At 37.3% G+C, this 26,271-nt stretch overlaps 1 protein-coding gene across 1 annotated transcript in view; it reads right to left on the bottom strand.

The window, feature by feature from the left end:
* Positions 1-26,271, bottom strand: part of RAD51B (RAD51 paralog B) — a 404,049-nt gene that overhangs the window by 360,298 nt on the left and 17,480 nt on the right. The window contains exons 5-6 of the mRNA XM_009634146.2: positions 24,341-24,460; positions 23,092-23,275 (exon numbers count right to left, since the gene is read on the bottom strand). Coding sequence (XP_009632441.1) covers positions 23,092-23,275; positions 24,341-24,460 — 304 coding nt within the window. The remainder of the gene's footprint in view (positions 1-23,091; positions 23,276-24,340; positions 24,461-26,271) is intronic.

Raw genomic sequence — 26,271 nt, 5'->3', positions numbered from 1 at the left:
CAGGAAGTTTTTTTGGATAAGACTTCAAAAACTAAAGTCTTATTTGTTTTATGTTGATATTAATGTTTTCATGACTTTTCTTCAAGAATCATGGTTGGCCTGATGCCTCTGACTTAAATTGCCATTCTCCTTCTAAAGCTGGTAGTTTCTTTCCATGAAAGAGGACCTGCACAAACCCCATAGACTATACTTATCAAAAGCTGCTAGAAAAACAAAGAATATTCATCATTAAGACTATGACAGTAGACTTCAGCACGCTTCCACATCCAAGTTGCAGATACAGTGTATGAGAAAATACCCTTGTGCTATATCACAAAAGCAACATGGTGATAAACTGAGACTTAGAATATATTAACAGAGGAAAGGGGAATGCAGATGCCAAGATAGAAATAAAAAAAGGATTTTTCAAATTGGAGCTAAAATTAGCCAGTTCATCCAGCAAGGCAGAGAAGGGCAGGAATCCTATTCCAATTGGCAACAGCAACAAAGACAGCTCTTCCAATAAATGACAAGTGGAAGGAGTGGGACTGATTCAAAGCGAAGGGAACAATCTACAAAGATGCCCAAGGCAGATTTCTAAAAGTTACAATTCTCAACTACATCCCAAAGTGAACAGAAAGTTGGTGAAGATGTTTGAGGATAAAGAAAGTAGATTGGGAAGGGAGAGGGGATAATGGAGAAAAAGAGAGGATTGAGGAAATGGAAAGAAACCCAGTAGAAAATAGGAAGCAGGAGTGACAGCCAAAACCTTTCCCAATGAAATACAAAACAGAAAGCATAAACAACATTCTACATTTCCTCTACTGGCTGAGAAGGAGAGTAGTTAAGCAATATACTGTGGCAGGTTGTTGATTCAAATCTTAAAATTTAAATTGTGAGACTAGATCAAAGGAAGACTAATTAAAACAAAAATCAAGTACAGGGTGTGCAATTCCTCTCCTTAATTACTCCAACTGTAAACCCCAGGGCTTCACTAAGTACTTCACTTTCAAATTTCCAGATTAGCTCACTTCTTCCACAGCTGAGCTGTTCCAAAGGCAGCAGCAAAGGGATGGTTGCCTGGAATTAAAATGAAATGCCTGTGAGTTCCAGTATAGTCTTTGTAAGTGGATGTGGGCTTTCTCCAACTGGCAAAGCAAAAAGGTACCTCCTGCTGGGGAGTCTCAATCAAAGAGGAAAAAGCTGGCTTTTTGGAAGGAAAAAACATTCACAAAACTGACTAGCTGCTAAAAGGATTTAATTACTCTCTAACCTGAATGGAGCATCTTGAATTAGGGACAGATGCAGCTACAACATCAGAGGACTTGTCCTAATCATGAGATGAAGAGATCGTCCTAGTAGGCAGCTATAATTGTTTACAACCTCAAAGTTCCCTACACTTTTCTCTTAGTTTCTACTTTTCTGTCCAGTACACATCTGTATAACCTGTCAGAAAGAGCTGCATTGAGAGATGAAACTCGCTAGCAAATACTCAAAAGCAAAATAAACCAAGGGGTAAGCTCCCTGCAAAGCGACACTGGTCAAACTCAGTGCCAGATAACATCTGTTTAACATGCAGCATTTTTTCCAAACATAGTAACAATCACATAAACATTTGTAAAGCATGCACATAAATATCTCTACCTATTTTACAAATATTGGTGAAAGAAAATGAAAGATACAGTTAGGAATCTGTCCTCTAGTAAATAAAAATCCTTTTTTGGCTCTCAGACATTTTTATGAACTCTAAAACCTGGAATTGGCAGTGACAAAACAACACAGGAAGAACAACATAAATGAAGTTAGTTCCTGGGTTCAAGTCCGATAGCATACTCATTAAAATAAGTGTTACAAGAGCATCAGCAGAAAGGCCAAAGAATGAATCATGAACCAAGTCTGACTACACCTTCTTAACTCAGCAATAAACATCAGTGCTGAATCATAGTGACAGGATATTATTGGGGAAGTCTGTATCGCCACTTCAGCTTTCAGGACTGTCAATCTACTACCTAATGCTAGTATTGAAAAATATTGAGAATAAACAAGTGACCAAACACTACTGTCCAAGGGTACAGCACGGAACATAGCATAAGGTAACCACTTTGGAATACCCTAGATCATATGTTTACATTTTGATTAGCAAAACTACCGGCACACTCTCAGCCTTGGTTGTCAGACCTAGTCACAGTAAGGAATGTAGCACTCAAACTGTTCAGATAAGAAACAATATTGTTGGAAATGCACTTTGCTAGCCGATTTTTATCCTTCACCTGCTATCAGAGGTCACATCACAAATGGTCCAATGGAATAAGCAAGACCAGAAAAAAAAAAAAATAAATGAAGAAACTATATTAGAGAATATGCTGTAAACAACAGATTACAAAACCAAACACCGGCAATGTGCTTAAAGGGAATCTGGCAATACATATTTATGATTCAGGTTGATCATATCCTGCCCATTTGACTTTTTAAAAATTCAACAAACTCAAGGACTCAGAGGGCCTGCTTGTACTGAAAAAAGCATTTGTGCATGTTTTACTTTCTTCTAGGACTGTTTCACTGAGAGCAAAATCTTTGAAGCTGCTCTTTCAATAAAATTTGCCTATTGCTATGAACAGCTTAACTCTATACCTGAGTTTGGCTTTCTTTCCTACATCATAAAATTAATGTGTCTGACTCAAGTGCCATCTACTGTGTCTGCACTCAAGTGCAGTATTTCTACAGACAACAAATGGAAGATAGTGCCAAAAACATCATACAGAAATAACATCAATTTTATGCCAAATTTGATACTATACCTTCAAGTATTGTCCTCCATGCAGATTAGCATACATGCTATGCTCAGAACACTAGACAGTCACCTTTGATGGAATCCAAGTTAATACAATGATCTAAAGCAGATCTTCAGATTTTCAATTAAATTTAAAAACAAAACAAAATCAAACCACAACAAAATATTAGCCTGCTTTTTCTCTCATCTTAATTATGCTCTTGTAACATCCTGTTTTCTTTCACAAGATCAAGGAAATCAGGTATGGAAAAAACTTACAGCAAACACCAGAAAAACAGCATTTGCCAAGAGCCACCAGATAACTGTCATGGCAGTAACACTGCATTTTGCTACACAGGGGTTTGGAATAGAAAACAGATGGTATCTCAAAAATCCCTAGATTATCAAATCTTGTCTTTTAAGTGCATTGCTTTGTTAGGGGAGAGTTCCAACACTTCTCTTGAAGGAAAGCTTCTTACAGAAGAACACAAGTAGAATATTATAGGAAAAATACAGGTTGGAGTTACTCACATTAACACACAGCTTCAAGTATCTCATACAGTATCTGTTATTTCAGGACATACAGAACTTGGCATCAAGATTGCTTCGCTTCAGCAGTCAAAATACTGAAGACAGGTGTCCTTGCAATGCTGCATTAGAAGTTTGCTGGAAGATTCCTTTCAGCCCTCTGCTGCATCTTTTTCCAACATATTTTATCTAAGAGGGCTCATGGAAACTCACGCCCTTTTTCTCCCCAAGCCCCTCAGCACTCAGAGAAAGATAAGATTTGGTGCTAGAATTACCACCACATGCATTAACTGCAGACCATAGGAGCAGTTTTGCTGGGATGTTAGGGGTAGGGGACAGTTTGCGGGGAGTAGCAAATCATCTTCTAACACTTGCTTATTCTGCTGTAAATGCAGCCACATGGGAAGCAAACAAAACAAGGCCAGGGTCACAGAGCTATAACCTCCCTCTGCAAACACAGGTCCTTCATTTGTAATAGATGAAAGAAACAAACAGAAAAAGTCTCTCCTCTAATGTGAATGTTGCTCTTTCCAAAACAGCTCCCTCTCCAGCTCCACTGGCACATAAAGAGTAATGATACACGATACTTACAAAACCAAATAGCTACTCTATCCCTATCACCACAGTGAACCACAAACACCAAAGAGTTTAGGTGTCCAACAGAATCCAAGCCCAGAGCGGATGAGAGGCTGTATTCAAGTGCCATCCATGTTTCAGCATTCCTTCGAATATTGATTTTTTTAGTTCAAGCTTATACACTGTTATCAAGTAACAGGGAGAATTCATCCAGACTAATAAAATACAAAAGGTTGCCTCCTACTTGTTGGTTCCAAAACAAACACCACAATCAGCATGTGTGATTAAGTTAAACGTCGTTTCCAAACTAAACATTGTGTCATGCACACAATGCAGGTTTTAAAATACCACAAATATTCTGAAGGGGTCACAAGGTACATGCAGGCAAACATAAGACCAATTTACAGCAGGAAATTTGGCAGAGAGGTATAAGGGGCAGGGGGGGTGGGGCAAGGTTTGCTATTCTGGAGGAAAACTAGTGCAATATGGTACACACCTGGTTCTCCTTCAGCACTAATTGCCACTGTATCTGAAAATGCACACAGCTAGGAGGAGGTTCCTGCACAGATCTCAAAACCAAATTATTCTGATGTACTCCAATGCCTGTTTGTAAAAGCACCATGCTATGAATACTCAAGTGTTCAGTCTGAACTGACAAGAGTCCTTTCCCCTATCAGCTGTGTTTTGGATTTCATGCTCATTGCCAGAGGGTTCACAGCTGGGAATTACATATAGGTCATGTGAAAAAGACTTTCTTTGTAATACTTCTGTTCTCAGGTCTTATTCTGCAACAGAGGGTAATATTTCAGAACATTTTCCCACTGCTTCATCTTCAGCTGAATTCACCTTACAAAGATAAGCTATGATGTAACTGAAAGAGAATTGCCCATGCTATGCCAGTTCCCCCTCACCCACCCCCCAAACAGCATAGCACTTGCCTAACGGACTTCTCATTCTTCCACTTTCAGGCTCCTGCGTAGTTCCACCAAGGTGGCTGAGCCTGACATGTAAAAGTTATTACAGTTCTAGGTGTGATTTCACAAAATGCTCTGGCAGTATACAACCTCCCCACCTGCATAACTTCAGTATTCCAGGGGCAATCTTTTCATGATTCTGCCAACATGGCTCAATTTTGATTTCCAAGCCACTACCTTTCTCTTCTAGTTCTGAACTTCTGAGCATCACAGTCAGTTTCCAACCACAAAGTCTGGAAAGACAGAAGAACGATGGCATTCACTTCATATTCAGGACACTCTCATCTCAGTATCTGAGCTTCCCATTTCTGCCAAGCAACAGGCCCAAAAGCCCAGATGAACATTGTAAAGCAAACTTCCTTTCCCTTTCGAGTGATGAAAAGGCACCACCGTGTGGATGTTGCTCAGAGAAAGGCTTCACCAACTGGCAGAAAGAATTCCTGCACAACCAATTGCCAGTTCTGTCAATGGAAGCATCCAAGGTTTGTTTAATGAAAAAACTAGCACTAAATAACAAATATCAGAACATGTTTCAGCTAACAAACCATTCTGCCTAAATAAAATGGGTATAATTAAGGCTTCACTACATTTAATTTCACAGTGAATACTAAAGTTCTTAAGCTAAACAAACTATGCAAAATCTTAAAAAGGGAAGGGATTTAACTTGTAACATGCAACAGTAAGCTTCTCCACTATCCCACCTATATCTATTACTTCTCCAGCAAGCACTGATTGGACACTTATTGCAAGGATCTAAACTAACTTAACTGATTTGCACATAGAAATGCTATCATTTTTTCATAAGCAATAGCCAAATAGCAGTCACAGTCAAAAGCAGATTTAATCAGGCACTGTGCAAAATATACAGTCATTACTTTTGTCTAAAATAAAATACCCAAAATTGCTATAGGACAGTATATTGGAAGTTAGAAAAAGAATATTGTACATACCTCAGTTGGTGAGCAAACAGTATTTGCCACAAAGAGAATCTTTCATCCACAGGCCTTTTCGTTAAAGCTTCTTTTTCTTTTGCATGTTAAACTTGGGCCAGGGGAGGTACCAGAAAACACAGCTAACAACGTGATTCAAACAACTTCTACTTCAATGTCTAACTACCAGAAAATATATCCTCCTATCAAAAGACCATCAACACATTCTGAAGAGTGATTGATGGAACACAAAATTAATGACAACGGGCTGACAGAATACAAAATTAATAATAGAATACACTTCAGAATATCTATATACTTGGTATTTGGAAAGTACGGAAAGCAGAAAATGCCTGTGATTCCTCTTTTAAAAGCTAGTCAACTCCTGTATGTATCAGCTCCGTAATCCACCAACATTGCCAGAGCATTTATGCAATTTACACAGAACGAGCAACCAAAAAACCCACAAGAATATAAAATCTGCTAACAGTTCTTGAAAATGTTTCTATAGTTAGTGTTTTTATGTAAATGCTAATATTTCAATGTCTAAAACTATGAAGAAAAATTGGATTGCAATGACTTACAGCATGGGGAATTAATTTTGTCTTCAAGTTCTGAAGACTCAAAAATCAGTGCCTGTAGTTTCAGTATAATTAGAGAGCCTGGTGAAATTATTTGCTTGCACATCACCTGCCATCCCTGTATTTCATTATATTAATACAGATATTAAACCTGCAAAGAATTAGTATATTTAAGTTTAGTCTTAACCCATACAGCTGAAAAACACATCTGTTGTCCAATTAGTACATTCTAGTGAGAGGAACAGATAAACCATAGCACAATGTTCAGTAGCAGCACTACCAGACATGCTCAAGCAACACTGCCTCCCTTCTAAAACCTTCTTGACTGTTCATTCCCACCACTGTGAAGTCTCCTGCACTGTTCCAGCAAAATGCTTGTGCACCAGCACCACAAACGGAAGGAATTGACTATGACAAGACAGGCAGAAGATGCAATTCAAGAAAGCACAAGCTGCTACCAGGATAAGTAAGTTTAAAAATAAAGACTGGTTAGCAACACAGGTGTTCTTTACATAAGGATGTAAGGACTATAGTGGAATACAAGTGAACAAGTCAAGAGGCAAGGATATTGCATTTAAGTGAATAGCTATTCAGAAAAAAAAACCCTGAAAGACCACTTTTTAGCTGGATCAGTTCCCAACTCCATTCACTATATGGCTGAACAAACGCTTCTGTGAGAACAAAAAAGGTAACATAAGGTGTATATTTACGTGTGTATAAGTACATATACACACACACATATAAGCCTACAGCCCTGTCAAAAAGTTACCAGTGAAATTTCACCTTCAGACTCACAAATATTTTATATTTGTGACTAAGTCTGATGAGTACAGTCTGAATTTGTCAGCCACCTGCATTTTCATCCTAACTGACCAGACAACATGATTCTGTTTGTTTCAGAAAACATATAAAATCCAAGAAATTCAGCAGTGACTAAATGGGCACTGTAAGTAGACTGCTGTTGTAAAGAATGTGGGTAACATCTCTTCAGCCTTGAAAAGATACAATGAAGAATATACAAGAGAAGTGCAAAAAAAAGACTAGTGAGAAATTAACACAAAAGTGTGTAACCTTAATTTATGCTGCCATTTTCTTCACCATTTCCAAGGAAAACTCACTCCTGATATGGAAATTAGATTTAATATTGTGACTGCTATAACAAGATGTTAGATTTTAAGGTGTCTTTAAACTGGATTCTTAACACCTCTTTAAAGAGGGTAAGAGAAAGAAAAAAACAAATGAAAGAAGAAATAATAATCACCTGCAAAAGAAGACTCCATTTGGAGATATGTCTCTGAGGTGCATACTGAAGCAAAGGAAAAAGAAAACCTTTAGGAGTAAGACAGATGTTCTCAGCTGCTTTATGCAGTAGATGAAACACCAAGGATACATATCAACCATGGTGATGATGGCAAAAACTCAAGAGAAGTTTGAACAGTGCCAGTTTTCACTTCCAATTCATTTAAAATTTGGTGCAGGAATTGGGGGAAATGTCAGCTTTCTGCTTCCATTTCAATACCATCAAAACAAACTATAAGCTGTCCGCTCTTCAAGATGTCTTACAAGTATTTCTATTTAACAAAAAATTCTGTTGTCTTTATTCTTCTGTTAGAAATTCCACGTGCCTACACTAGGAGAGTGAATCCCCCCAAAAATTCATTAATGCCAAACAATTAAACAGATCAGTACTACGTACTTTATTAGATCACTCACAAAGGGATGCAAATGACCACAAGCACTTAGCGTCTTGTAGTATATTACAAAACTGCAATTTAAACATAAAAGACATTTTCACATTAAGTGACATTTACAGAGAAACTAGGAAAGCTTAATGTCTCTGCTCGTCAGTAATTCTATACTCTAAACTAGATGAGGGAAAGTTTACAGGCAGAAATATTCTCCTTTATTGGACCAAGTGACAAGCAGGTTTTCCCAAGCCCCCCTTCAGGTTTCTAGTGAAAAAGCTCTCCCTTTTCCTGACTGTATCAATTGAGCTAATAAAAAACTTTCACACCACTCCCTACCAATCTTTCTTCATTTTATCCTTACCTCATCAGTTACAACTCTAAACTAGGAAGCAGATTTACTGAAGCTGAGAAAAAAGCTGTAGTAATTAAAATATTCTGAGGTCATAGACTGTACATGGATTATCGAAAAACTTTGGCATTGATTAAAAAAACGTAACACTAATTGCATCTATAGTTTCTGACAGAAGCACGTGACAGTATCCAAGTTTGTGTCTATCTTTCGAGTTCAGGAACACAACCTATATGACTTATCACAGATACCACAGCATCATGAACCAGGCATCTTTGCCTAGTAACACAGAAATTTTATTTTACTTGATTTTATTTTTTTTTTACTTCACATATAGCACAATTTATGGTCCAAATCTAAATCACATTTTGCCTAAAAAATGCCAATGATATATATGATTTCTTAAACAACAGAATCTTAAGTGTCAAGTATTCAGCTGCTAGAAAGAAGGCAATTTGCTATGTCACGAGAGTCAATGTTGTCTATCCTTCAGATACACTGGGGTAACATGACTGATTGCTCTTAATTACCTGGCATTTCTTTGGACATTCTCAGTATCTGAGGAACATTACAGCTACAAAAACCCAAACTTGCATAAATACTAAAGTTACATTAAATAGAATCAATTACAGCATCTGTGTGACATGTATATGCTTCAGGCCTGACTAGCAATTCTTATGTTTTCTGCTCAAAACTCCAGAAGGCTCTACAACTGTACTAGGGCCAGGTTCATGTTTTTAAGCAGCACCCAGCATTCAGGCTGCATGGTTAATTCTAAACAAATTGGTGACATACATAGAGATCCAGTAGTTTACTGTACTCCACTAACAGCAAACCAAGTTGTATAAATGGTATTGCTATACAAGCTCTCATTTCCTGGCTATTCACTGATCTCCTCTGTTTAGTGTCTCATTACATTTGAGAGGCCCTATGAAAAAAAAAGTAGCAGTTAGGTCATTGTACCAACACTTCACAACATATTCGCCAGTATACAAACGTTACCCCTAGCATCCAGACAAAGGACTAAATTGCAGTGACCAAGAAGAAACAGTACAGGCTTCTGCACAAATTGTTTGTCCTTGAGAGGAGAAACACATCACTATTATTGCTAGTCAATTATTCCTTCAGAAGGAACTGCAAAGCCAGCTTCAAAAAAGTGTTAAAAATAGCAGTGTTTAAGGGCAAATAGAGCACTTGAAGTAGAAATTACTATTAAAATAACCAAATAGAAGACAGGTGTTCTTTCAAACTAGCCCCATCACACAACACTCCAATATCAGAAAAAACAAGCAAACAAGACATTAAGGCAACTGAAATACAAGTTTAAGGCTTTGGAAATGAATGGAAACATAACTTGTTGATATGTATTTCAACAGCCACTGTATTAAGTGGGTGAGAGGTTTGACATATTAGTGGTCCAGTCAGAGGCAAGTGACTGGACCGAATGCAGGTGAGACAGTCAAGTATGCAAAATGTAATTTATTCCCTAGCACCAGGTTTTATAAGATGGCAAATATTTCATTACATCCTATCAGCATAAATATTGTTACTCTAGGAGACAGAACCTTGTAAACATACACAAATATTGTTTTATTGTTTAGAAATTTCTTATGTTAACAGATTTTATCTGGCACCAAAAATGGGAAAGAAAGACGGTATTTATCGTGATTTACAAATCGTGGTCTTTGGAATTAACAAAAGCACACACACACAGAGGTACTGGACCACACAAATACTTCTGGAAACCTTGCGTCTCCAAGTAACTAGTACGAAACTATTTTGTTTTAGCAAGAATCTTAACTGTTATTCTCCAGTAACTGTTCAGTATCATACACAAAGTAGTTTGGCAGCCTACATACATACTGCTTTCTACATCAATAGCTGTCTTTGCTGCAAACAATATTCATCTTTATTCACATTTTAATGGAGGGAGTCAAAACAAAAACCTACACACATACTACTCTGACCCATTCATCTCAAAACAGACCTCTGCAGGGACTCTATCTTCAGATCAAATCAGCAACTATAATTTGCACAAAATGTTCTTAAAAATATAACTACAAAAATACAGGGCTACAACAGCCATGTGCAGAACTTCTAATGAGATTAAACAAACCACTATTACTCGAAACAACTGCTGTGACCAATATAGTTCAAACAATAGAAATAACATTAAAAGTACCACAGGCCAAGTAAGTTAAATGAAGATCATAGGTTTTCACCTAGAACTGAACTCTCAGTCTTGGACAATTTAGTAAGTCCTCTGTAAAATTTCTTCTTACTAGCAGACAAAAAACAGGAGCTGGAGATAACTACATTCTACAGACTTGTAAAGCAGCAGCTGCAAAAACTTGGGTAATGGTTTAGCCATAGCATGCTGACAGATTGATATGAAACTATTAATAATGAAGGAATGCAAGCATGTTATGAACTGTACCAGCTATTTTATGGATTGTTATACATTTCATTCTGAATTTTAGCATAGGAAGAAATACTGTGGTTTGAAAATCTGCTATTCAGCATAGTTTCTGACCTCAGCTATAATTCATTATGCATGGATATATTACAACTCCAAATACAGCATAATATGATGCATTTTAAAACCAGAACATGCAGAATAAAACCAGGACACTGACCTAATGATGCACAAAAGCCCTAAGCAATATAAGGATAGGCTGTATGCAGCCAGGCGTTTGATCACCTTTAGTCAAAGTACAAAGCATCGTAATAATGGTATGTAACAAAATCCTTCCTAGAGCTGTTGGACGTTTAAAGGATGTTCCAAGCACCTAACACACTTTTTCTTTACTTGTTATGAGTAATAACCTGGTTAGCATTTTTACTCATACTTACCCTTTTAACTGAAGATGCAGTTTTACATTCAAAATCCATGCTGCTGCCAGAAACCACACATTCCTGCCCCTCCTTTCTGCCTAGATTAGTGCCTGTTCAGCTGCACAACAATTGCCCACTGCGTTTTTTTTCCTGGGTTGTTTTTCAGCAGGTTTACATCCTTGTTTGGGCTCATCAGCAAGTATGAACCAGTTGCAAACCCTATACTGAAATAAATTACAAGGCACATAGGAAGGAAAAAAGCATGTATTGTCCTGTTGTTGCTGTTTAATCTCTAATATTGGTTGACCACCTCATGATTTGGGACTACTCAAACTTTCTGTAATGCAGGCTCAATTAACCTACTACCCATGTGTCACTTGTGATTTGCACAGGTAATTTATTCTGCTTGCATCTTGTATTTGGTAGCTTTCTTTCCTAGGAGACAACTTCAGAATGGGCTGCAGGTCAGTGGAATTCCAGGCAGCACCTTCACCACTTTGCTAGTTCCTCTCTTCTGTGGCTCACTTAAGCCAACTGAAAAAGGAGGCACAGCAGCAAGCATTGCTGCCAACCCCAGAACAGTATCTCTAGCCAATAACAATCTCCTTTACTATTGCAAATCTGTTCCTTGAAAACATGACAAGGAGGAGCAGGCTTCACAAATTGTTTCAGCAGCATCTGTCTGCTTCTAGTAGCTCCATTTTAGGGGCGTTCCAGAAGCAGAGCAGAGCATATCTAGTATACTAGTTCTGTGCATATGCTCTGTACCCAGGCCTCCTCAGAAACTGTGCTCACTGCCCAGGAGTGACTGTTCCCACTACAATGCCAGGAAGGGCCATGACATGGAGCTCTTCCATGCCACCTGAGAAAGTTATACAAGCCCCACACATGCCAGCCTTAGGCAGCTGGTTGTATACACCCCCCCATCAAATCCTATGACAGTGCATATTCAGAAAATTTTTCAGGTTAAGAATTTTCCATGCAAACAATTGTTGACACAAGCAAACCTTGAATGTTTTATCAGTCAATTCCTCTTCCAAACAAGCACTTCACTATCTAGCTAAAAAGTGATATGGAAAAGGACATATCACTAAAAAGGTGAGCAGTAGGCTCCTGTACTGTTCCTGAAGAATTGAGAGAATTTGCTAAAGACATAAGGGAACAATTCTTATATGTCATTCCAAACCTCTCTGGGCAGACCTGAGGTTTGTGAGAATAAGACATTGTTTAAGGAAATCACAGAAGATAAGAGAAGGCAAGGGTCTGAATTAAAAAAGTGATCTTAGTATTTCATACCTACCTTACTTTTCAATGCATCTTCTCTCATGACTACTGGAAGAAAAAAAAAAGGCTTAACATACTTTTGGTGATGCACAAATTTAAGGCTGATAAACAGACACGTAGCCCTACATAAACTTCCAATTATCCAGCTGTAGCTTGCTAGTCTTGTTCATAGACTTTGCAGAGAAATAACTTAATTTGGTATTTCAAAGACTGCCAACATCTGAAGCCAGTTTGCTTAAACTAATGTTCTTGAGAAGTAATGTACCCAGAGCACCAGTATGTGTCTGCAGCCTTAAGCAAGCCCCCTTTTCCCTAGGGGGGACCTTTATGACAAAAAGCATCTAAGCAGTAAGCACTTTTAAAAGCAATTCTCCTCTACAAGAACTAAGGGTTTCAGTTGCATGCAGAAGTGGTGTTTAGTTCATGTATTAGAGGTGATTTTGCTAACCAGCAGATCATCAAAAATGTAATACCACAGTCTGCCAAGAATCCAGTCACGACCTCAGATACCATTGAAGAGCAAAGCACTCTCTGCCCCAGGTAAAAATCATAAGACATGATAAATACAAAAGTAAAGTATAGAAAATACTGGAACCTAAAGACAAAGAAATTGATTTGTATTCTGGGGCTGGCAATGCAGCTCATCCAAATTGGAGTATCAAAAATGTTAACGGGGGGGGGGGGGGGGGGGGGGGGAGGAGGAAGGATACTGTCTTACTGAAATTCAGATGTAGTCTCACCAACAAAAAACATCTCATTCATTCCTGCCTAATTAAAATTCTGCAGATGACTGCTCAGTCCTATTTAATAAAAACCTCTAAATCTAATTTTGTTTACCTAGAATATTACAACAGAAGCACTATATTCTCAAATGAGATATAGTTATGCATAGTGAGACAGAGGCAACATGACAGTTTTGATGAGGTTACTGGAATAATGTAGATACTCATTGGAACCCATATTTGGAATGAGTCTCCCTCAGTTTGATTATACTGAACTTCTGCCAAATGAATTAAAATGCTTGCCATTAAAATGATGGGTTCCCTTCTTTAAATAGAAAATTGGGGTGAAGATATCAACATAGATAGCTGCAACTTCAATGAACAATGTTACAAGACATACATGTTCTCAATAAGTAAGATGGAGTAATCTTGTAGAAAAATCAGAATGAAGTTGCTCAGGAGCAACATTATAGCTACATTATATCTCGTAGATTTCAATTCCAAGCAAAACAGAGGATGGAAACGAGAGCAAAACCCACAACTCTTCTAATGCACAAGAGCCTTCAGCATTAGAAGACAAAGTGCAGACTGAAAAGCCTGTCCTGTAAACCTTGATACTTCTATTTTCAAGGCAGCACAGGATCATCAACCATATAGCTGCAATAGTTATTACCATCCAACTATATGAGGAAGGAGAGGAAATTGTACAGACTGAAAAAGGCAAGTTCTCTAGTTAACAGCAGCAGACTGCATCATGAAGCTTCCAGATTATACTTCATGAAAAAGCAGCCCTAGCAGTGCACCCAGTCCCACACAAATGCAATATTCTCACAAAGCAATCCTGTAGACACAAAGAGGGAAGTGATACAATCATCTCTACTACTACCAGTTTCCAAGCAAATAAGATTTTACTTTTAATCTCTGGGCACATTTGTATTGTAACAGACATATGCATTGCCCAATCTTAATTTCCTCTTATCCCCATCCCTTTACACCTGAGGGGGCTGGTACAGTATTATTTAGGAGTAACAATCACAGAGCAGGTCCTCTTTATTCCCAGGAGCCCCGGGGCTGAGTAACCATAAAGCAAACAAGCTCTAGAGAATCTGGAAGTCAAACCACCAATTAGCCTATACCAAGCTCATACAGCTAAGATTTTTCCAACAACTTGTAATCTGCTCAACTGTTCTTTGTATTGCTATCCTGTCTAGAGACTAGAATCACTTTCAGTTACACATTATGCAAATGCAGAAGTATTCTTAGAGAACCTACAGTTTAAATAAAATCAAAGGACAAGGAGGAAGCACAAGAAAACATGAGAAAAGAATGGAATACCCAAAACATAAGTATTTACCTGCAGAGTCACAAATAGATTATTGGCCTGAAGGTTCAAGAAATCTTTCATACAGTCAGAAGAGTACAACTTGCCAAACCCTAAACTCCCAAAAAAAGGTGTAACAGCCCTTCAGCACAATTACTGTTGTTTTCTACAGCACATAGAGAATAACAACATGACAGGGCAGGGGAAAAAAAATACTGTATTTTTATTGTAGCAGTACAATATCTTATATAGGTATGCTACTTAAACTAGAGAAATACAACAAAGATGAATCTGTTATAGGGTTGGTGCAGTTTATTGGAAAATGACACACAGCAGTTACCAGTGTTCAGAGGTCACTTATTGAAGAAAAGGGTATAGTTTGCTTGAAGTCTGGTTCTATCCAATAGTTACACAAAGGATCCGTAATAGAAAGAATGATCACTTTCCTTGCAAAAACAGGAAAGCAGGGAGGAGACTGCAAGTACAGTAGAATATAAGATTAGAATTCAAAATGATCTTGACAAGTCCGGAAAAATAACACATTAGAAGGAGAAGCAACTAGCTAAGTAACAAAGTCAGCAGATGCAGATCCAGGGTTTTAATGAATGGTAAGTGAACAGCATGAGGCTGTTGCAAAGAAAGGAAACAGGGTACTATGATGCATAAAGACAAGGGCATCCTGTAAGGCATGAGAAGAAATCCTTCTCCATACCTCAGCATTGGTAGAGAGATATCTGGAATACCAACTGGGTTCGGGGCACCTCACTTTCCAGATCATGTAAATCAGCTAAAGGAAACCCAGAGAAGTGTAATGAGAATAAGGGTTAGAAGACGCAAGAAACTGCTAATTTATTTTGGATAAAGACTTTCAGAAATTCAAATCAAGGCAGATATCAGGAAAAGTGTCTGCCCTCCTTTACTGCAAGCATTGTCCATGATTGTATAACAGATCAAAACCAAATCTGGTAATAAAATCTCATTCCTCTCAACTCCTTCTGCTATATGTTAATACTGGTGCCTTCCTTCTACATAATTTCATATGTGCAATTGTGCAGAACGATAGCTTTTGGCAAAGTCACTTGCACTGTAAAATGGAAAAAGCAATGCAGGGAATACTTTAAAAGAAAAAGAAAACTGAATTCCAGTATCATATAACTTTAAACTACCTCCTTTTCTATACTTCACCACCACATGAAAACAGGAAACATTGCTCCACCATTTCTCATTCCTTTTCCTCAGCAGTATTAAACATTTTATGAGTGTAGACAGTCCAAAAGGAACACTGTGTTGGGCCATAAACTGCAGAAACATATATTCTCCAGACACATATAAAAAAAAGAACACAGATGGCAGCAGTACTGAAGATACTTATAATTACATTTTAACCAGCTATTTTAAACTGAAACAAAGTTGTGCCTTCTGAGGATAATTTTAACAGCCACAGGAGAAGACAAAACCATCTAACTTTGCCACTGTAACGACACTTAGCGGTTAGATTAACTCCCTTTTATCAAAACTACTTTTTGCTCAGTACTGTGGAGCAGAAGGATAATTGAAGCATAAACAATGTGCCAACAAAAACCGGGTTTAATGAAGTTTTAGTGAGTGCAAACAATGAACTCTGGTCTGTAAGTCCCCTTGAACCATTTTGTTTTCCTCATTAGGCAATAACAAATTAAAAATCATTCCAAACAACACTTTACAAACAGCAGTGCTCACATATATGTGAAATTCTGACGTTTCTTTTTTATATGGGTTTTTGTAAGAAAACAAAGGGTAAGACTAGAATATTTAATTAAAAAAAAAAAGCTATAGACTCAGCTCTGGGCACAAAAATACGGCTAAGTGTAACATGGGAGGAAAACTTAACATGAAATGGGTTATTTCACAAACTGTTACCTAAACTGATGAAGCACACTGAACAAGGTTAGGTATTCTTCTTTGCACCAAGACAGAATACGTTTGAAACCAAAAGTTCTGATATAGCTACCGCGAACACAATTTTCTAATGCTGCTCAGTTCACCTTTTAATGAGGACATGAACATGAACTTGAATTTTGGTGCAGGGGGAGTGAAACATCTTGAAGAGAACAAGAATTGTTCTTTACTCGAAAATTTGTTTTGGAAGCAATTTTCCCGATTTAGGAAACTAACTACTCTTTTCCATGGCTCAAAGCAAAGTTAGGGCTATTCAATGTTTCTTTAATACATACAGAATAATAAAAAGCAAATTCTGCAATATCTATACATTATTCTAAATATTTATGCTTCTGTGGAGAGCATTCACAATATGATTAGCATAAGATGCTAGTATCTTTTCATCCTGTTGAGTTCATAGAAGGACAACTCAGTTTCTCCAAGAAGTTGGTGAATTATCTTAATAAAATTCTGCAGGTTCAGAAGCACTACTCCGAGTCTTCTAAGCAAACAGTCACAAATTGTTTCAACTTTCGTGCTGCTTCCTGGAGAAATATACAGTTCATGAAAAAAGCACCAAAGCTACTCATATGGAAGTTAAGGGAGGGGGGAGAGAAACAAAGCAGGTAGCAGCCCCACACTGAAAGGAGAATTACATTATAAGGTAAACCTCAACCTTTTGCAGCAAGCAGATAACCCGGAGTTCAGTGTGATTATATAGAAATATAAAGATCCTTCTATAGCAGTTGGGATGGGTATTCAAGTTCACGTACTTAAAATATGCTTGAAGCTTGAGTGATAAGACGCTTTACATAAATATCAACAGCTGAACGGAAAACAGTCCATACTTTCCACTGAATTTTCACCACTAGAAACTGTTTGAACCATATCTGGCCTAAATATGGCTGGTAAAATTCTGGTAACTCAGTTCTAAAGTGTTTTCTTCTGATAAGGTTACCTCCTCATTAGAGAAACACATGTTTCGATGTGGTATAACATATAAGATATTTCTCTTTTTAGAAAACTTCAAGATGGAACCAGTTCTCTAAGCTTTGGAAGTAGAGAAAATTTTTTCCTATTCTAGGTTTAAACAACTTGCAAAGATAATTCAATTACCATTTCTGTAACACTGGTATTAAAAGTACTTTTTAATAAAGTATAAAAACAAGTTTGCATTTCAGCAGCTTACAGTGCAGATACAGAAAAGTTCACCTGGAAGCCTAATGTATCTCTATAGTTTTGCGAAAGTCAGCATATGATGTTGTTACATACAGTAACAACAAATCAAGTCTCCATTTTTTTCCAAACTTTCTAAATATTTATTACCAATTCAAATGGAACCTGCATTTAAACAGCTTTTCTTCAGAAATCTTCCATTTTGGAATTTGTTTAGCTCTCCATAAACTAATATTTTCAAATATCAGAACAGCAATAGGTGCAGAGGAGCTAACAAGCTGCCATCTATACAGAAACAGAATAAAACTAAGAACCAAAGATGAGGCCAAATGGAAATATCTGCTTATAAAGAAAGAAAAAATGAACAGTTTGAATATTCTCTCTTTGCCAACAGAAGCCCTTCAATCTTGAGACACTTTACTGCAGGAAGCTGAGATGATACAATTAAACACACTTAACCAAAGACAGCAGAAAAGGGACTGCAGATGTCAAGCAATTTGCGCATATAAATTGGTTTTGAGAAGAAAAAAAAACAAAAAAAACAACTTACACAACCTAAAACTAAAACCAAATATTATTTAGCTACACATTTGGCTTTCCAAAGCAATGAAAATCTTGGGTATAAGGTCTGCAGAGCAGAATGCGTAACTGAGTGTGAAGCACTGAAACAAAAAATGTGAAAACTAAGAGTGTGAAAAGAAAACTGACTATGACAGCTTTAATTGCTGTCATATTATCAATACCAATAAAGTGAACTTTTCATTTTTAAATGGAGCATGTGGCATCTAAGGGGAAAAAAATATTACCTGTGGAAATTATGGGCTTCTTGACTACCGTTAACTTACTTAGCATAGCAAATAAAAGCATTAGAGAATTTGTCTTTCATTTGCACTGTAAATCACAAGTGAGAGAAGAAAGTCTCTCTCCTAAGCTATTTCATATTCTTAGAAAGAACAACTTAAAAAGAGATAGATAATATTATACATTTGCCAGTAGTAATGATAAGCAACATGCTGATCATAAATAACAAAGGTTCACCTCACAGATCTAAGAATGCAACCCAGATGAAAGTACAAAGGACAGCCAGTGCTGTAATTTGATTAGCCTTATGAATTTACAAAGCAAGTTTCATCTTCAGTCTCAATTTGACATTTAAAAGAATGCTTAAAGCATTTTCGTTTTGCAACTGCCCCTTTTAGAGTGCTTTTCCATGGAGATGTCTAGCCAGCCTCGCACATTTTCTCAAGTACTAACAACTAGGAAAACAGGTTCTATAAATAACATTTTTTATAAGCTAAACAGCTAAATCTCAAGAACAATTATATTCATATTGGATTTTAGTTTTAGGTCTTCACTAAAATGGAGATACCATTTCTTTCTCAACCAGCAAGAACACTAAACTATTACTGAATACCACTTACTAATAATAGTTTCCTATGAATACGGAAGAAGAAAAGAAAGAATATCCAAAGCGTATTTTGTTTTCTTTTATTTTTAAGAAGGCTACAGCTGTCAGGAAACTAGACAGGACACATATAGGACTGATTACTGCTGCTTAAATATGTAATCTGGTAGACAGCACCAACACACATGGTAACAGAAAACATTCAGATCCAAATGCTCTCAAGTACAGCATGCTTTAAAACAATGTAAACTTTCCATACAGCTTTATAAATTCATGGGACTTCAAAAGTAAATGGCTTTTTATTTGATTTGTAGTCAAACTGTCCTCAGTTTCTAGCAATCACTTTTGATCTGACTGGCTAGTCTCAACCAAACCTGGCAGAAAAATGTAGGGTTTGGTAATGGCTGTGTGCAGGGAAGGGGAAAAAGGGACCCTCCAACGTAGTGTCCTACGGAGGAAAAAGGTTCAGTGACTGTTGAGTCATCAGTACAGCTGCCAGGTGGCCTGTCAGTAGACCAGAAGCGATCCAAACCTTGTGCTGCTGCCTCTTGCCCTGGCAACATTTAAAGAACCTAGCATGAAACCAGGCTTACTGCTAAGTTAGGTGGAAGAAGAGATCATAAAAGGAAATCAGGCATCATATTTCACTTTGAGAAGCAGCTTACATTTTACTAACATCCATATATAAGAAAAAAAGCTTTGTGTTTCGTTGTACTTTACAAACACAAAAATTCAAAACCCATGAAGTTAAGTAAAAATTCACAATCACACAACATGTTCACTTGCTTCATCAGTGGCTCAAATGGTGCCATTCAATTAATGCGTTTTGTATTTTTTTTTTTCCTCATCTCAAAAGATGGATTAAGATTTCATTTATTACACATTATTTAAATTTTACATTGAGGATGGTGTTACTTTCCAATGAGCATCTATACATTGTTCACAGGCACAGTATGAGTGCTTTCTGAACAGTAATGACCCCATCCTCACAACTAACAGCTCTGTTATTCCCATTTTACAAACTGAAAATAGAGGTGCAGAGAGGTTATAGAAAAACCATCCGTTTTGAGGCACTTAAGGTCAGCTTCTTTCCAAATACTTCATACCATATAGAGCTACTATGGGTTTGAAACAGCTGCCTTTCAGTTCAGTAAAACCTGTGAATGCTAGTCACTTCTGCACATCAAACTCGATGTCCTGACACCATGAACACACAATCACAAACAGCTAGAGTGTTTATAACACCAACAGAAAGAACTGCATTAAACCCATTTGAACTCCAGCATAACATGGTAGTACAGGGTTTCCCCAGATTTAATCCTATTTGAACTCATTTCCTTTTTAGGAAATGGGGAGAAAAAAGTCCATTAAAAATACTAAGTGACAAGAAGCTATTTATGTTTAGTAATGCATTCCAATGATTAATTAGTCCAGTAAGAACACACCCCTTACTTGAAGTCTGAACTTGCTTAATTCGGCTTCCAACCACAGAACTGTGGTATACCTTTGTCAGCTGAATAGAGGGTTGGCTTTTATCAAATACCTCTTCCTCAAGTAGGTACATATTGACTAATGAAGAAACCCTTAACATTTCCTTAGCTAAGCTAAACAAAGTAAGCACCTTACATCTTAATTACTAAGACTGTTCTCTCCTTCTCCCAGTCATTTTCAAGGCTATTGCCTGGAAGCTGATTTTTCATCATCCTCCCCAGACTGCTAACACCAGATGTACTGCTCCAGTAACTGTTATAGCTAAATAGATAGTACACAACCTCCTCATTTCTGATTCCCTTGGTCAACTACTCTGTTTTTCACCAGACCTTTTAGCTACAGCCAAAAGGACTGATCTCAACTCCTATCAGTCATCAACTCTGCAAATCAAAGACTGAGTGCCCCTACTTGTTGCCCAACTCAGTATTTAGTTTCACTGATTTTATCATGAAATAAGCGTGACATATTGTTTCATGTGTCCAACTTATAGCTATCTAAATTGCTTTGCAACCTTACTAATGGTCTTTTAGTCCCAAATTTACATTTACGATTTTCTAGGTAAGTAAAAGCATCTGAAATAATTCCAGCACAGTTACTTAGAATTAGAACCTTCTATACTCTGTAACCTCAGGTAGCAGAGGTTAATGCAATGTATACAACAGCAGACTTTCTCTAGTATGCACCAACACTTGCAGATGCACAACACTCTGCTGTTGGATTTTGCATGTTGCTCGTATACAGCCCTGCCTAGGGATCTGTGTTTGCAAGAATCCAAATCTCTAACCAAGGCCCTTCTAGAATTCTTAACTAATAGGAGTTACTACAGTTTATTTTGTAACATAAAATTTAATAAATCTTTAAAATACTCCAGAACCAACCCACAAGCAACGTGTGTTAATGATGATGATAAATGAAAATACAGTTGGATTTTCACTGTATAAATTGATAAAACTAAGCAACAGGTACTTTAAAAATATACAAGCTTTCAATCTGTGTATTTTACATATAATTTCATGGATCTTTAAAGATTTTATTTAAAAGGTAAGATATCTCACGGACCAATTAAAAAAGACAGAGCTGTGACCAGAGCACAAGTTCCTGCCCCAAATTCCAGAACTCCTTACTGAAGTGTTCATTGAGAAACAAGGGCAGACCAGCACACCAGGTATCGTAAATGCCTCAAAGCAAACACATCAGCTTTAACATAATGGAAACCTTTAACCATTCGAGCTTTATTTTCTTCTTATGTAGGATGAATTAGGATCATAATCTTAGGCTGCTTATACTGTCTAACTTTAAGACTTCTGTGAATATCAACACTGCGCCTCTGACTGTAAGCAGGGCATGAGCCTGAACTGTCAGAGGCTCCAATCCAGTTCAGCTTCACCATTTCAATGAAGGTGGAGGAGGGAGCAGGGGGTGTTTAAAGGAGAAGAAAATAGAGAAATAGAGAAAAATATCTTCCCATAAAACTTCTCCCCTTTTGGAAAGGACTGCGTAATATTTTCTCAAAATAGAGTGTACATACTTACACACAATTCTTTCCTGGCTTTTTAAAGCACTATAAACATTATTGGGTGCACTAACTAGGACACTATCTTTTGTACCTGAACTTTAAAGGCATTTACACAGGGTTTTCTCCATCAGAAGTCTTTAGAAATTACACGGCAGAAGGAAATTCATTCCTCTTAAGTTAAGTCAGCTAGTTCCACACCTCTGACATGTATATTTCTGGTATGACAGCTGCTGTGACCTCTGGAGAGTCAGGGGGAAAAGGCCTCACCAGTCTTACTCAAGTTCTTGCCACAGTTTCTCTCTTACAATGGAGTGATGAGTAAGTTACCCACACTAGGAAATAATTCCAAGAGTTGAGCCTCAACGATATCTTTTGAGTTGATATGCTTCTCCATGGATCATATAATGAACAGACACGCACACATTTATGCAGCTTACATCTTCTAAAACACTTCTCAATCAGTTCCACCTAGTTCCTGCACTGAGTGTCTGTGTATTCCTTTGTATATTATGGGCAAGTCCACAGACAAGGATACGCTGAGCTGTTACCTTCCTTTCTGCATTACTTAGCATGCATTATCAGTCACAAAAGGAATTTATGCTGCTCCCGAGCATAAGGCCTTTTGAGATTCTATAAACTTAAGTAGAAGGGACAGGTAGAAAAACATCTTCACCTAGTCAGAGGACGCACTAGTTAGAGTACGCACTGCATTGGAAGGGAACCATCAGGGTTAAGTAATATTTAATGGCAGCAAAATAAAATGAGATTTAAGAAAAAAAGAAATAGAAAACGAAGCACTGAAACACAGCTGAAGAATCTTGTAAGCCCTTATTTGAAGTCCTAAATAAAAAAAAAAAATAAAAACAACAAAAAACACCAAGCAGAACAGTTACTGTTCCCCCATTCCCCAACTATTTTCCAACTTGTACCTGCTTGAAGATTGCTGCTAGAAGCTTTTTCTGGTTTTCATCTTCCTGTCATTTTCATTCTTCTCAGATTTGATTGCTTGATACTGTAAGGCAAAAACTTAAGAAAAGAGGAAGTACTTACTGGTATTGAGAACTCCTCTGCCAAATACTTCAACACTGATGCTCCTCTAGCCAAAAAGTTACTTCTCTCTGCCAGGTTGCCTTGGAGTTTTGTGTCAAACTCCTTTCTGACAACTGAAGCAATGGAGTCAATTATTATGAGTTTAACTTTCTTTGAAATAATTTCTTCTTCCAAAGACATAATCCTGAAAAAAAGAAAAAACAGCAGCAAAAAAAGTAATTTATAATATTATTTACACAATAGAACCATTTTATAACCCTGAAATTGTTTAAATAAAAGGTTTACTTTAATAAGCTGAAAGTCAACCCCTCTTTTTCTCCTTCACACACCACTTCCACTAACGACTGCATGTATTGAAGAGATCTGGAAAGGAATTTGAGGCTCCAGTGGGCCACATAACCCAAGGCAGGACCTCTCCAGAAGAGCAACACTATGCTGTACAACCCATGAATGAAAGACAGCAAGTTAAGCAGACATTGAAACTGTGCCTTTTTGCTCACAGTAGCAGCATCTCATTGCCAACACCAGAATCCTTAGTGTCTACAGATGCAGAAGGCCAGATCTGTTTCTGTGTACCTCCAAAGACAGTATGCCAAACTAATCCATTGATAATATGCTAATAGCTGTTTTCCAATAAAGCTATGCTAGAAGAAGAAACTGTTCCTAGAGTAATTCTCCCACTAACAGAATATACACAAGATGATGCTACAATATAACTTAATTCATTTTCACTGAAAAATGTGTTCACAAATTAACACAAGGTAACAACATGACAGTAAAACGCTGCCAACAACAGCATTCAGGCTGACACCTGTGAAACGATTCCTCCTTCCCACTGCTGGAGGGGTCCCAGTCTTCCTGGAAGTAAACTGTGCTTTGGAGCAGCAAACTCCTATTTCACGGAAAACGTAACTCTTCTACTGTGGTCTCTCCACAATCCAAGAGAAAGTCAGATCTGTCACATGAACACTCCCCTTTAAAGGCTTACAGGGATCAGATCATATAGAAATTGTCTATCAGAAATTAGAAAACATCAAGTGGATTAGTCACATGCTATGAAATTAGAAGAGCAATGTCTGTCTTTCTGTAGCAATTTTATTTTGTTGGAGACCGTGCTGTTATCAACATGAAAAGTCCTCAAATAAATGAATTACTCTTCATAAAACTTTGATATAAAACAAATATTGTTACAGACAATCCAGTTAATTTAAAAAAAAAAAAACCAACAAACAACTCTGGAAAAGAATACCTCTTCAGTACACTGCCACAGGTCAGCTCTCGATACAGGTGAACGCTACGGGTCATGCAGAACAGCTTTTCATCTGAGTCAAAATAAGTAGGGAATCTGTTTCCTGCAATCTCAATCAGCCTATCAGAAAAAAAAAAAAAACCCAGAAGACATAACACTGAAAAAGGAATAATGTGGGACAATAAGGCATCAAGTATTCACAAGGCAAACAAAGCAAACCTCTGAATGATAAGTAGATACAAAGTAATACTGGAAATCTTTTTCAAAGGAGATGCATCCTTTAGCAGTCAGACTGAAATACTGGAAGTCAGAACAGTTAGGTTCCCTTCCCAGTGATACTAGAGTCAGTGGGTACACTAGGGAAGGACAGAACGTGTCTGTACGCAAAGAAACAGCTTATCTCCTTCCTGTAGAAGGAAACGGAAAAGATTGTAGTTACTGAATGCAAAGTTCTTTGAGTTTTGTACAAGAGGTTCCACTCAATGGCCAAGCATTCTCCTACTTTAATATCTAAATGTTATTTTCATTTAAACAAATGTACTCTCCAACTCAAATCATCTTTCGTTCCACCTCTATCTTGCAATGAAATCATAAGTGAACCCTGTGTCACCACAGAAATTTAACAAGCTGATAACAAACAGAAGATCCATTACAAGATCCAGCCAACATGGAAGCAGGACTGCAAAGAACAGAGCCCACTTCAACTGCAAGTACTTATACAAGCAATACATGTATGGAAAGTATGCCTGCCAAAGTGAAAAATCTTTTCACAGATATTCTCTCCTTAAAAACAAGAACAAGGTCATTTGGATGGGAGACTTTTTCACTGAAGCCATTTCCATTGTGCCAGTTATCCCTTTGTAAAAATGGCTTATAAAATCTTAAGAAAATATACTTTTATAAGACAGCAAAAAAAACACCCAAAACAAACAAAAAAACCCCATGCATCACATCACAAAGTGATTGAAGCTCCAGCTTCCAGGTGGCTACAACAGAACATCCATCCATTCAGATAGCACAGGTACAACTGGCATGACTTGATATAATGAAATGACTGAACAGCTTAGGTGGTTGCTTCACTGACAGAACTGAATGTGGGATTCCATGATTAAATGTTCTCCATTACCTTATTAGCAAATCCATGACCCTTCAAAACCTTGAATTACAATTGCTAAGCATACCACTGTTTGTTATCAGAGTAGACTAAGGAAGCATATCAGATAACTGGTGATAATGACAAAAGAAGTCAGAGGAAGTGGGATATTTATTATTTGTTGTCAAAATACTTTCATATCCAGAAACTATGCTTTGAAAAAAGCCTCTCCTACAGATGTAAAACTAAACAATTTACTGATGAGATGCCAACATTTTCAGTTAAATGAGATTTTATACATAAAATCTTAGAGGGCACTTACTGGTATACATTTTATAAATGCTGACTGCCTGAAAACTCTTCAGAAGTCAGTCAAAAGAAGTTCCACACCCCACAGCCCTCCCTGAACACAAGGCAATTTTATCTAGGTCCTAAAATAAATGATCCAAGAATTTAACTTCAAAACTCATAGCTACAATCTGAGCACCATAATTTTTTTCCACAATGAAGATTTTTTTTTTTAATAGAAAATACTTAATTGTTGTATTTTAAGCAGACATATCCCATGCCTATAGCTTGAGAAGAGTGGCATCTAGTGGATGATACCTGTGGGCACAACTTACTGGTTATCTTGATGCTTTTTATTTAGGCCTCTTTCATTAATACAAAAAATGTGAAAACTATTTTAGAAAAAACCTTTTAAATAATTTTTATTTGGTTTAAAAATAGAAACACCAAGCTTGAATGTTAATATACCTATCCTGAGCAAACAATTTTATTACAGAATCACAGAATCGCAAGGGTTGGAAGGGACCTCGGGAGATCATCTAGTCCAACC

Source organism: Egretta garzetta, unplaced genomic scaffold, assembly GCF_000687185.1.
Source record: "Egretta garzetta isolate BGI_Z169 unplaced genomic scaffold, ASM68718v1 scaffold2, whole genome shotgun sequence".
Taxonomy (NCBI): Eukaryota; Metazoa; Chordata; class Aves; order Pelecaniformes; family Ardeidae; genus Egretta; species Egretta garzetta.
This window is presented reverse-complemented; position numbering and strand designations above follow the sequence as displayed.